This window comes from Salmo salar, chromosome ssa10, assembly GCF_905237065.1.
Source record: "Salmo salar chromosome ssa10, Ssal_v3.1, whole genome shotgun sequence".
Classification (NCBI taxonomy): domain Eukaryota; kingdom Metazoa; phylum Chordata; class Actinopteri; order Salmoniformes; family Salmonidae; genus Salmo; species Salmo salar.
In genome coordinates, this window is record NC_059451.1 from 20,983,710 (window position 1) to 20,998,439 (window position 14,730).

Consider the following 14,730-nt stretch of genomic DNA (forward strand, 5'->3'; position numbering starts at 1 on the left):
ACTGATGTCTTGAGATGTTGCTTCAATATATACACATAATTTTCTTTCCTCATGATGACATCTATTTTGTGAAGTGCACCAGTCCCTCCTGTAGCAAAGCACCCCCACAACATGATGCTGCCACCCCCATGCTTCACGGTTGGGATGGTGTTCTTCAGCTTGCAAGCCTCCCCCTTTTACCTCCAAACATAACGATGGTCATTATGGTCAAACAGTTCTATTTTTGTTTCATCAGACCAGAGGACATTTCTCCAAATAGTACGATCTTTTTTGGTTTTGGAGCAGTGTCTTCTTCCTTGCTGAGCGGCCTTTCAGGTTATTTTGATTTAGGACTCGTTTTACTGTGGATATAGATACTTTTGTATCTGTTTCCTCCAGCATCTTCACAAGGTCCTTTGCTGTTGTTCTGGGATTGATTTGCACTTTTTGCACCAAAGCACGTTCATCTCTAGGAGACAGAACTCGTCTTCTTCCTGAGCGGTACGATGGCTGTGTGGTCCCATGGTGTTTGTACTTGCGTACTATTGTTTGTACAGGTGAACGTGGTACCTTCAGGCGTTTGGAAATTGCTCTCAAGGATGAACCAGACTTGTGGAGGTCTACAATGTTTTCTTTAGATTTTCCCATGATGTCAGGCAAAGAGGCACTGAGTTTGAATACATCAACAGGTACACCTCCAATTGACTCAAATAATGTCAATTAGCCTATCAGAAGATTCTAAAGCCATGACATTATTTTCTGGAATTTTCCAAGCTGTTTAACGGCACAGTCAACTTAGTGTATGTAAACTTCTGACCCACTGGAATTGTGATACAGTGAATTAGAAGTGAAAGTATCTGTCTGTAAACAATTGTTGGAAAAATTACTTGTGTCATGCACAAAGTAGATTTCCTAACCGACTTGCCAAAACTATAGTTTGTTAACAAGAAATTTGTGGAGTGGTTGAAAAGCAAGTTTTAATGACTCCAACCTAAGTGTATGTAAACTTCCAACTTCAACTGTAAGTATTCAGACCCTTTCCTATGAGACTCGAAATTGAGCTCAGGTGCATCCTGTTTCCATTGATCATCCTTGAGATGTTTCTACAACTTGATTGGAGTCCACCTGTGGTAAATTCAATTGATTGGACATGATTTGGAAAGGCACACACCTGTCAGTAAAAGGCACATGACAGCCCGCTTGGAGTTTGCCAAAAGGCACCTAAAGACTCTCAGACCATGAGAAACAAGATTCTCTGGTCTGATGAAACCAAAATTGAACTCTTTGGCCTGAATGCCAAGTGTCACATCTGGAGGAAACATGGCACCATCCCTACGGTGAAGCATGGTGGTGGCAGCATCATGCTTTGGGGGTGTTTTTCAGCGCCAGGGACTGGTAGACTAGTCAAGATTGAGGCAAAGATGAATGGATCAAAGTACCGAGATCCTTGATTAAAACCTGCTCCAGAGCGCTCAGGACCTCAGACTGGTGTGAAGGGTCACCTTCCAACAAGACAAGACAAGCACAGAGCCAAGACAATGCAGGAGTGGCTTTGGGACAAGTCTATGAATATCCTTGAGTGGCCTGGCCAGAGCCCGGACTTTAACCCAATCAAATATATCTGGAGAGACCTGAAAATAGCTGTGCAGCAACGCTCCCCATCCAATCTGAGATGGTATGCAGAGAAGAATGGGAGAACCTTCCCCAAATACAGGTGTGCCAACCATACCCAAGAAGACTCAAGGCTGTAATTTCTGCCAAAGATGCTTCAACAAGGTACTGAGTAAAGGTTCTGAATACTTATGTAAATGTCATATTTCTATTTTTTATTTTTAATAAATTAGCAAACATTTCTAAAAACCTTTTTACCTTGTCATTAAGGGGTATTATGTGTACAGTCATGGCCAAAAGTTTTGAAAATGACACAAATATTAATTTCCACAAAGTTTGCTGCTTCAGTGTCTTTACATATTTTTGTCAGGTGTTACTATGGGATACTGAAGTATAATTACAAGGATTTCATAAGTGTCAAAGGCTTTTATTGACAATTACATGAAGTTGATGCAAAGAATCAATATTTGCAAAGAATCAATCAAGACCTCTGCCATCTGCCCTGGCATGCTGTCAATTCACTTCTGGGCCACATCCTGACTGAAGGCAGCCCATTCTTGCATAATCAATGCTTGGAGTTTGTCAGAATTTGTGGGGTTTTGTTTGTCCACCCGCCTCTTGAGGATTGACCACAAGTTCTCAATGGGATAAAGGTCTGGGGAGTTTCCTGGCTATGGACCCAAAATATTGGTTTTATCCCCCGAGCCACTTAGTTATCACTTTTGCCTTGTGGCAAGGTGCTCCATCATGCTGGAAAAGGGATTGTTTGTCACCAAACTGTTCCTGGATGGTTGGGAGAATTTGATCTCGGAGGATGTGTTGGTACCATTCTTTATTCATGGCTGTGTTCTTAGGCAAAATTGTGAGTGAGCCCACTCCCTTGGCTGAGAAGCAACCCCACACATGAATGGTCTCAGGATGCTTTACTGTTGGCATGACACAGGACTGATAGTAGCGCTCACCTTGTCTTCTCCGGACAAGCTTTTTTCCGGATGCCCCAAAGAATCGGAAAGGGGATTCAGCAGAGAAAATCCCTGTACCTTTTGCAGAATATCAGTCTGTCCCTGATGTTTTTCCTGGAGAGAAGTTGCTTCTTTGCTGCCCTTCTTGACACCAGGCCTTCCTCCAAAAGTCTTTGCCTCACTGTGCGTGCAGATGCACTCACACCTGCATGCTTCCATTCCTGAGCAAGCTCTGTTCTGGTGGTGCCCCGATCCCGCAGATGAATCAACTTTAGGAGACGGCCCTGGCGCTTGCTGGACTTTCTTGGGTGCCCTGAAGCCTTCTTCACAACAATTGAACCGCTCTCCTTGAAGTTCTTGATGATCTGATAAATGGTTGATTTAGGTGCAATGTTACTGGCAGCAATATCCTTGCCTGTGAAGCCCTTTTTGTGCAAAGCAATGATGACGACACGTGTTTCCTTGCAGGTAACCATGGTTGACAGAGGAAGAACAATGATTCCAAGCACCACCCTCCTTTTGAAGCTTCCAGTCTGTTATTCGAACTCAATCAGCATGACAGAGTGATCTCCAACCTGTGTTAACGAGAGAATCACTGACATGATGTCAGCTGGTCCTTTTGTGGCAGGGCTGAAATGCAATGGAAATGTTTTTTGGGGATTCAGTTCATTTGTATGGCAAAGAGGGACTTTGTAATTAATTGCAATTCATCTGATCACTCTTCATAACATTCTGGAGTATATGCAAATTGCCATCATACAAACTGAGGCAGCAGACTTTGTGAGAATTAATATTTGTGTCATTCTCAAAACTTTTGGCCACGACTGTAGATTGATGAGGGGAAAACAACAATTTAATACATTTTATAATAAGGCTGGAATGTTACAAAATGTGGAAAAAGTCAAGGGGTTTGAATACTTTTCAAAGGCACTGTATATAGACATGGTATCACTGGTCACTTTAAAAATGGTTACATACTAATTTACTCATTTCATATGTATATACTACTTCGACATTGCTCATCCTAATATTTATATATTAATTCCATTATTTTACTTTTAGATTTGTGGATTGTTGTAAATTGTTAGATACTACTGCACTGTTGGAGCTAGGAAAACAAGGATTTCGCTTCACCTGCAATAACATCTGCTAAATATGTGTGTGACCAATACAATTTGATTTGATTTATTACAGTGTTAATCCATTCCATTTACTCTAGGCCAGGGCTTCTAATAATTAGCAGGTTGATAAGCTGATGCAGGTTAGTTACAACTGGGGTTAGAGCGAAAACCTACAGGAGGGTAGCTCTCCAGGAACAGCCCTGCTCTAGGCATACACACATTTTGAGCTATTCAACGTATTTACATTCACGTCATTTAGCAGACGCTCTTTCCACTGCGACTTACAAATTGGTGCATTCACCTTATGATATCCAGTGGAACAACCACTTTACAATAGTACATCCATATCTTTTTTTGGAGGGGGTGTAGAAGGATTACTTTATCCTATCCCAGGTATTCCTTAAAGAGGTGGGGTTTATATATTTCATATTGAACTGCTGCCTGTCACCATATCTTACTTCTACATGACTTAGGGACACCCTAAAATACTTGAATGGTAAGCTCAGTTCTATTTTCAACACTTATCAATTCAATATCTCAACCCCATATTACTTCGGTTGCATGATCAGAGGGCTTGCTCAGTCTTGCATTGTTTCCAACAGCTCACATGACCTGTCTCTGACCCTGGTCTGCTCAGTCTGCTCACAGACACTCCCCAGATGTAAGTGCAACAATGAACATTGGATTGCAGCGATGGCACACAGGGGAGCAGGGAGACAATAGCGACTTAGACATAGCAACCTTAGTGCTATCAGACCTCTCTATTCACAGCCCATAGAACAGAAGTGCCCCTCCAGCTCCAACAGTGATCAGACACAGCACAGGATACAGGACTGGAGCTGTGGACTAACTGACTGGGTTACTATGTATTTCTTATGGGCAGAACATTCCATCCACATTAAATCGTATCACTGTAAAATGTTCTCAGTTGATAAAGAGAAGTAGTCCTCGTATTAGACTAACTAATGTGATGGAAAATATTTTAAAAGGCATAACTATCCACAAGGCTGTAAAGGCCATGGCAATTTGTATATTAGGCTGGGCAATTTATACATTGTGTTTACTATGCCATTTTTCTAATTAGTTTTAAAGGTATATTGGCAATAACATGGCAACTGTATTTAGTCCAAATCAATCAAAAGTATCCTAGTTTGGCATCATTTAATGTTGATGTATTGTATTTTATTATAAGGCTTCATTCTGGGTCTATGTCTTTAAGACTTCTGTGTTTGAAAAACTATAATGGTTTCGGTATGGTAGGAGTATGAAATAACACATCAAATCAGCCAAGCAGATTGGAGAGCTGGGATTGGCTAGAGGACAGTCAGGCGGAAACTCCTACTTACTCTCAACATGTGGTGCCAAGTACTGGAGATTTGTCTCAAGGTAGCACAGTAAACTCAATACCCCTGGATGCTGGAGTGATACAGTATCTTACAAAGCTGCCAGAGCTGACCATAAATCACTATTGTTATGGCTCTCTGGAGATAACATTAAAGCTACCTGTGAAAGAGTGAAATATCAAAGGAGATGTATTTTTCATTTCCAAAATAAAAACAGACCTGCATGGTGCCCTGGGTCTTATCAATCAAGCTCTCCTCTTTTACATAACTACAAGACCAGCTAGAAAGTGCAATCTTGAAAATGCTTTAAAAATGTGATGTTTGAACTACACTGAACAAAAATTTAAACGCAACATGTTAAGTGTTGGTCCCATGATTCATGAGCTGAAATAAAAGATCCCAGAAATGTTCCATTCGCACTAAAAGCTTAATTCCCTCAAATGTTGTGCACAAATTTGTTTACATCCCTGTTAGTGAGCATTTCTTCTTTGCCAAGATAATCCATCCACCTGACAGGTGTGGCATATCAAAAAGCTGATTAAACTGCATGATCATTACACAGGTGCACCTTGTGCTGGGGACAATAAATTGCCACTCTAAAATGTGCAGTTTTATCACACAGCACAATGCCACAGTTGTCTCAAGTGTTGACTGCAGGAATGTCCACCAAGCTGTTGCCAGAAAATGTAATGTTCATTTCTCTACCATAAGCTGCCTCCAACATAGTTTTAGACATGTTGGCAGTGCGTCCAACCCACCTCACAACAGCAGACCACGTGTATGGCGTAATGTTGGCGAGCCGTTTGCTGATGTCAATGTTGTGAACAGAGTTCCCCATGGTGGCGGTGGGGTTATGATATGGGCAGACATAAGCTATGGACAACAAACACAATTGCATTTTATCAATGGCAATTTGAATGCACAGAAATACCGTGACAAGATCATTTTGAGGCCCATTTCTTTTAAGGTACAGTATATGTGACCAACAGATTGGTATCTGTATTCCCAGTCATGTGAAATCTATAGATTAGGGCATAATGAATTTATTTAAATTGGCTGATTTCCTCATATGAACTGTAAATTGTTGAGTGTTGCGTTTATATTTTTGTTCAGTATATTATGTACATTGACAACAGATAAATAGATCCAAACTATCAACTTTGTATATCTAAAATATCTCTGAAACCCACAGCTTGTCAAATCCAATGATGTGTATATATAAACCCTGGAACGAGTCATGCTATGCATTGGCCAATTAGAGGCTTTGAAGCCACTGGCCGCCATATTGGTACTCCCCAGAATGAGAAGTCTTCCATAGGAGTATTTCAATAAAATGTTTCATGGACATAATTAAGTGTATTTTAGTATTTATGTGATGAATCAGGGACAGTAACCAAAGATGTGTATAAACCCTGGATAACTGACAGGTGGTGCTGAATTGAAGCCACCTTGGAGCCATCTTGGTATTCCATTGTCAAAAAAGATTTTGGAAGCTATAGAAATGCATTTGTTAATGTTTACATTCGTTTTTTAACACATTTATTCTATTACAGACACCTTAATGCATACTTTTAAATGATATGTGAGCTAAACATAAATGTAATAATATATATTTTAAAAAATGAGAGTACTAATGTTACTGTCCCCTCTACAACAAAAAATACATAAAGACACATAATTTTGTCCTTAAAACATTTAATTGAAATACTGTAGGATTCCATGAATTCCTATGGAGCACTGCTCCTACTGGGCAGTGCCAATATGGCCGACCGGTGGCTTCAAAGCCTCTCAATGACCAAAACATCGAAAAACAACCCAGGGGGTATATACATCACTGGCAGGAACGTTACTACCACAGATAGAACAATGAGGCAGATATTTCACCGGATGTATAAATGTGAAGCATCCGGCTGGCGTTTCCACTCACTACCAAATATGGTGACGAGAAGATACCCTTTGGCCGGCAGTGGGAGAAGATGGTATGAAATGGATTTTGGCCGACATTTTCTCATCGATGAAACATTTGATCTCAATACAATTTTCTGTTCCCAAAATTAAAATCTGTTACGTACAGAGTAGACTAAGTTTTGTAGACTTTACCCTTCGACATAGTTAAAAAACTTCAGTTGTTTAGAAGGAATGCAAGGGTGAATTGAGTTATTGCACATGCGCACTTTAGAGTAGGCGTTCCCTAGTACGACAGGCTGTGGTCTATAATGGGTTAGTTGTAAAAAAATATATATTTGTTAATAGACCTATACTGTGAAGAAATACTATAAGGAATAGGTTTTTATATTTTTATTTTATTTGTTTATATTCAGTTCACATAATATAATTCAAACGTATGCAATAAGGTGTCTAATATAATATACTTGTCAAAAACTAATGTAGACATTAATAAATGCATTTTTATAGCTTCCAAAATATGGCTGCACGGTGGCTTCAATACAGAGCCCCCTGTCAGTCAGCCAGGGTTTATCCACATCAATAGTAAAATCCCCCAAAATATGTAATAGAATAGACCAGCATTATCTATTTTTTGAACTGGACTCTGGATCTTTTAGTATTACATAAGGTGAAAGGAAGGTTGCCAATAGGTTCTCAACTGGTCACTAAATGTACCACAATCCTGTACATTAATATGAAGAATACTTTACCTGCTGAGGGGCAATATTTGCTGGATATCAGCAACAAAACAATATAGTTAGGACACAAAAGCGCCACCATGTGCCAATACTGCGTAGACCCGCCATCAGAAAAGTGAAATAAAACATAGCGCTTCATTATTCCCCGGAATTTCTTTAGTTATAATGTATGTTGTTCATGTTAATTTATTTTAAAAACTATCAGAAATGCATATTGGCTTAGTATTGCTTCTTACCTTATCATTATACAACAAACATCAGTGAAGCACATGAAGATGTTTTGTATTGCTATTTTACTGGAAACTAGTGCGACGAAATGCTAATTTAGGCCTACATAAAGATGCCATTGTTTTTCTTTAGCTACCTACTGAATTATACAGATTTAAGACATTTGGGAAGTTTAATGTATTTCATTATAGCGCGTCGTCCATTCACTGAGATGTAATGCCTATATTATAGTGAGCGAATGATTCTTGTCCCCTTCATTTCGCCGTACTGTCTCCCTCTACAACCAAAAAGATGGCGGAAGCACCTCCATGGCCCAGACAGTTTTTCTGTCACAGATGTTCGGAAGAGATCAGCCCTCGCCTCCCGGTAAGTAACGTTGACACGAAGCAAGAAGTTAAAGACAATAGTCGTGGAGAGTAGATACATTGTTGTTGGTCTTGAACGTTTGGAGTCCTTAGCATTTCTAGCTAGCTAACAGCCACTCTGGCTAGTATCTAGCTAAGCAGTACGCTAACGTGAGCTAACCAGATTGTCCATGTCTGGCAACTGACAGGTATCTAATGAGAACAAGTTAGCTAATATTTTAAGCTGGAAGGATGGTGTCTGAAATCAGAGACTCACTATCTAGTTAACCAACTAGCTGCATCTGATATGGTTTTCGGTTAAGCTAGCTAGCTAATTGGCCAGCCTGTCTGGAGTTGCGTCGTTTGTAACTAGCTACAGTATCTAGCTTGGCTGTGTACGTGCTAACTAGTTTACTTAGCTAGGGCATTACATTTATGTAAGATATAAATGTGACTCGCATATCTAGCTAGCAAGAAATCTGACATGATGGGACAAGCACTCTTAGCCAATGAATGCATCAGAACGTCCTTTTATCAGTCAGCAATGCTTGGCAATGGCATGTGATGACAGTTACCTCCAGATTAGCAATGAATGATTACTAAAGAATTCCATTCAGTGTCCAAACATCCTGTAGGCCTTATGACTACATCCAGATCAGCTGCAGCAGAGGACGATTTGTATTTAGCTGGTCGTGAGATATTGACTTAATTTTCCATTATCTCCAAGGAACAGTTTATTGTAAATATTTCCATTATGGCGTTAAGGTTTTCTCTAGAAAGCGTAGACATAGGTTGGTTGTTTGCTGGCATATTTCAATGGCAAATGTAAAATATTATGTCTAGTTTTGAAATGCTACAGTCAGTGACAATGGCATGTTGCATTCTTTCTGTGTGTGTGCCATTCAGTTAAATCACACCAGCATAACAGTCAGGGCCTGGAACAATCTGTCATAGAATACTAAAGGTGTGTCTCACAATGACATGTTCATCTGTAGGCTTTCCCCAGTTTGGTGCTAATGACAACTGAATTACATACTGAACACAACACAATTCAAGTCCTTCCAGGATTATTTGTTGGTTATTGTATTTCAATTGGATTATCTCATTTTAATGTCTGTTCTTTGAAGTTGTCCACGTTCATAATTGAATGTAGTGAAGTGGGGATTCAATAGCTAATTGCTCACTGTGTGGTAGTGAATGTGAAAAGGACACCTAAAGGCATTGTAATATTTGTTTGCAGGATTACACATGTCCACGGTGTGAATCTGGCTTCATCGAGGAACTGCCGGAGGAAAGAAGGTTTGTTAAATGTGTGATGGCAGGCATACTGTTGACATTCTGATTAAAGATTTCAATTGATTTTGTCACTTGGCATCACATAACTTTTCCCTATTATTACACCACTCTGGTCAAGAGGGTGTGCACAAATATAAAAACTAACTGTTGTCTTCTATGTTTCTCTTCCTGAACAGCAGTGAAAATGGGTCCACATCCACCATCTCCAGCGGTGATCAGAACCAACAGTCGTTTGAGGTTTTTGCAGCTTATTCATTCTGCTTATTGATAAACCCAGGCTAGACCATGATATTATCTTAGCAAACACAAAAGCACGCCTTTGTGCATTCTGGAAAGATTTCTTCAGTTGAATTTTGACGTAGTTGGGATTTCTGTTGACTATAAACATTGAATAATACAGAAAGAACTCCAAGTAATTTATGAATGCGGCTGTTTGTTAAATGTCCTTTTCTTGTAGAATGTGGACTCTTCACAGATGGCTACATTCCCATCGGGTTATGGACAGTTTGCTCTGGGTGTCTTTGACGACTCCTTTGATTTTGGAGCGGGGCAGGGAACAGAGGACAACCGCGACACAGAGAACCGGCGGGAACAGGAATTGGCATCACGGCAACGTTACGGCACCAGGCAACCTCGCGGCCGCCATGACATCCGGGGACAGGCAGGGAGACATGAGGGAGTGCCCACTCTAGAGGGGTAACCTCAGTGACTTGTGGGACCTTTTTAACTTTAGATGTGTCAGCAGTTCCCAGTGACAGGCTTGTCTCTTTTCCTCTGAGCTTTGATGATTTAGCTTGTCGCCCATGTTTTATGTAAGCAATGATAAAATTAGGTTTCATTTTTGGATGCATGCAGAACATAATCATGTTTTTTTGTCATCTTGTGTAGAATCATTCAGCAGCTAGTGAATGGAATAATCGCCCCTACGGCAATGCCAAATATTGGTGTGGGACCCTGGTGAGTACAATTAGTCTCAGGATACTGGGATGTACTATGCCCCATTTCATTTTTTTTAAATGTACAACTTTGAAGTCAGGAAACGGACTCTCTTTCTTCCATCTGACGTTTGTTTATTTATCTTCCTTTTTATAGGGGCGTGCTCCACTCAAACCCCATGGATTATGCCTGGGGTGCCAACGGACTAGATGCAATCATTACACAGGTACGTATCGACTGTTTACCGCTCACATTATTCAAGTTTCTTAATTTAAAAATATGCCTGCATATTTGCATTGTGAAAATGGTTGCGTTTGGTCAGCAAGATCTGCGCAGTATGAAATAAAAATGTATTTTTTATGTGTCCCTTAGTTATTAAATCAATTTGAGAACACTGGCCCTCCGCCAGCTGACAGGGACAAAATCAAGAGCCTTCCCACAATCCCAATCACACAGGAGCATGTTGGTGAGTGACCCTGAACATTAACACACATTTACAGCACAGTCAATTGCATCACCTGTGCGCTGGACTTGTTGTGGTCTTGTTCTTTTTCTACGGAAGTCAGTGCGTCATAGGGTTTGGTGGTGTTTTTAAGCCATTTACATCTTGAATTTGTTTTCTGTTTCCAGTCTCAGGTCTAGAATGTCCAGTGTGTAAAGAAGACTACAGTGCTGGAGAAAATGTTAGGCAACTTCCATGTAATCATTTGTTTCACAATGATTGCATAATACCATGGCTTGAACAGGTAAGACCTTTCCACTCATACACCCTTCTTTTAGTGCTATCATTGACAAAACCTATATGACCTTATGCTGACCCCCCCCAAATCACCTAACCACAAACATATATTCTCCTAGGCAAGTGTTAAGTGGTCAGTAAAAACTACTGGCCCTACTTTCAATTCTTGAAGATGACTAATTATATAGTGATGTCTTCTGTGTTTATGGCCCTGTGTGCTGACACAGCACGACACATGTCCAGTGTGCAGGAAAAGCTTGAGTGGACAGAACACCGCTATGAATCCTCCAGGTCTATCAGGGATGAACTTTGCCGCTGCCTCATCCCCTACACCCCCGTCCTCCACTTCAACCAACAACGAGAACTCAGCCAACAACTGCTAAAAAAAACATTCCCCACCTCACACCACCCTGTGAACTGCCCTGAGTGGGTGCCAGTCTCTGGCTGTAGAGGGGAGCTAAGAGCGCACACCCAGTCTCATCCTCACTTGGAGCGCTGTCTCACACTGGACTGGAGCCAGAAGAAATCCAATCAAATGAAAGTCAATGTGTTTCTTCCCCATCTGAGGCTCTCCTCAAGCCTTCAGGAATGGTGCGCCTTACCAGGTGGAAGGCTGACCCCCTGCCTGGGGAGAATAGGAACATTAGGGGCGGTCACTCTGGATAACCTCATCATGCAACAACAGATCAAGCCAGTTAGTCCTGCATTCTGAGGGCAGACAAGGGTAGGGAGGTTTTTCTGGTCTCCTCTTACCAAGACAGAGTTGTTTTACAACGAGAGGTATATTAATTTTAATACTTTGGATGCACAGCAATTTGTGAAAAATGATAAATATATTGCATTCACTTTTTTTTTTTTTTAAGTAGCATCCATATCTGTACAGTTGTAGGCCTCAAAATGGGAACTTTCAGGAGTGGAGGAGGAGAAAGGAGGCTAAGTATAGGATGTGTACTCTGTTTGGATTCTGCAGCTTGTTTCCATGGATTGGAAACATCTTATCAAATTTTAAGTGTTCTTTTTTTTTTTTAACAAAAGTATGTATGAATTTATCATTCATACTTACATTTTTTTTTTAAATTCTCAAACAATAACAACCCTACATAAACAAAAGACCAATAAACCGATGCACACAAATTTCAACCAACATCGACGACATTACACCTGCTCAGTCCCACCTGTTCCCACCGCAACCATACACATCACGTATGTCTCAACTACACTCCCCCTTCATCCCCTGGAACTTTCCAGTGCTTGTAGCACTATGCCATATGGCCTCAAATTGCACTGTTCTGATTCTTTGTAGCCCACACCTTTAAAATATTTAAATAATTTGATTCATCCACTGTCGTAGTGATGGAGGAGAATTTGATTTCCAGTTTGAGTATAAGTATGGTCCACCTGATTGGGTATCTCAGTTTCTTACTGACTTAAGTTGCACTGGTGCCATTGTTTTGCTCTTTCAATTAAAAAACAAACTACATTTGGCTTGGGGTTTTTTGGAAAATTTATTTGGATGCTGGATTGTCAAATGTTACTGAATTCCTCTAACTACAGAGGGAAAATCCATTGTAGTTAACCAAGCTAGACACATTCTAACTCAGCCTTTTCTTATTCAATCATACATAATCAGTGAGTTTCAGTGCATTTTTTTAATTTTTTACATTAAGTTAAATGTAAAAAATTCAGAAAATACAATTTTAAGTGAAATATTGATTTGCAGTTGATGTACACCCCTGAACAAAACCATTGATTTGAAAATAAAGATGTTTTGGGTGCTACCGCTCAATATTCAAGTGAATGATTCTATATTGATTTATCTGTGTGTGTGTGTATATATATATATATATATATATATATATATATATAAGCTTATCATAAACATGTCTGGATGGAAATTTGGTGCTCGGTAGTTCAAACATCTATATATTGTCCCAGAAATGATAATGCTATCAGACCAATATCTTATTGCTCATGGGTTATCTAGTAGATTTCAGTGTCGATTACTTATGCATTTCCTCATGCCGACATGGGTTTGACACTAGGTGGGAGTGTAATACAAAATGGCTACTGTTTGTCACACAACCCTCTGATGTAGTTGCCTGAAACAACAACACAACTATTCATACAGTTTGGAATTGTAGGTAATTGTTTTGTCACCCTATATAAAAACAAAGCCTTGTTGCATAATGGATATAACGATTGTTTTCAAGGGCTATAATCAACAATTGTTCTGGGACGGTGTCTCATACTCCCATTTAGAGCAATGATATGACATTTACTACCCTGAGAAGTTGTGAACTCACCAGAGGGTAATACAATGAACTCATGAATGACCAACACTGGAAATGACACACCCCTCTTTGGCAAGGTGTTTGGTTAAGGGAAAATAATTGTTGTCCTGTTTTTGTTTTTACTTGTGCGATCCACCAAAGGGCATGTATTGGATAAACGTTACACAACAAACACAGTGCCTGCTGTATTTTAGGACCAAATATTTAATTATACGGTATCTAATGTACTTTAAGTATCATTGAATATGCCTATTGTACAATACACCCAATGCAACATTGGTACGTCTCTTTTAACATGAACATCATGAATGAGTTCACATTTTCAGCTTCTAAAACAGAGTAATTAGTACATTTGCAAGAGTAGACATGGCAAATCTTATCAACTTAGATTTGAAGAATTGCTTGCCACAATTCTGTTATATTATAATACAAAACAATTGCTCAAGCGGTCAGTTCCTCCAAAGAAATGTAGTAGGTCTCTAGATTCATTGCCACTGATACACCTATCTATTTAGTGAGATTTCCTGAACCACTTTAAGAGTAAACCATATAAATGGTTGTCTGGTATTGTGTGAGAATAACATCCATGAGTGACATACCACAAAAAATAGGGAGAATTTGCTTTGTTGTCATTTTCCAAAGGGGGTTTTTGTCAAAAACAGAGTATGAATTCCCAATCAGGCCCTCATACCTTCATGGCCTCCTAATCATCCCCAGTTTCCAACTGGAATGCATCCCACCTCCTCTCCCCTGTAACTATTCCCCAGGTCGTTGCAGTAAATGGTAAAGTGTTCTTAGGCAATTTACCTGGTTAAATAAAATAAACGAAACCGCTTCCCCGATAGGCGATGTCATGGCGACGTTGGCTAGCTAAACTCATGCGCAGCCACACGTCATCGAGTCTAGCTGTGGCCTAACTGAGCATGTACAGGCCGTCAACTCAAAAGCAGTGGACGTTGAACACATTACCAGCAATGAACACATTCATAGCGTCAAAAAAAGTATAACCATGGTATGAAAGGGATGGGGCTCTATGCGTTCTCTGGAAAATAATGCAACTCCGTGGAAGGTCAGTTCCACTCTGCTAGCGTCGTGGAACACATCTTCCACGTCGTTCATTATTTTCCACAGAACGCATAGCCCTTCGTTGATTATCCCTTACACATGAACTGTTTTGGGTGGATGACTATTTAGAGTTTAAATACATCTTTATCTTTACAATCTAACTACATAGG

The 14,730-nt window shown here is 40.0% G+C and overlaps 1 protein-coding gene across 1 annotated transcript; it reads left to right on the forward strand.

The window, feature by feature from the left end:
• Nucleotides 1-7,949: 7,949 nt before the first annotated feature.
• Nucleotides 7,950-12,992, forward strand: LOC106613748 (E3 ubiquitin-protein ligase RNF126). The gene is made up of 9 exons (XM_014216322.2): nt 7,950-8,255; nt 9,474-9,532; nt 9,706-9,766; nt 9,987-10,225; nt 10,418-10,486; nt 10,622-10,691; nt 10,838-10,931; nt 11,096-11,211; nt 11,432-12,992. The coding sequence occupies exons 1-9, from the start codon at nt 8,181-8,183 to the stop codon at nt 11,585-11,587; spliced, it is 939 nt and encodes a 312-aa protein (XP_014071797.1). The 5' UTR covers nt 7,950-8,180; the 3' UTR covers nt 11,588-12,992.
• The last annotated feature ends 1,738 nt before the right edge of the window (nt 12,993-14,730 follow it).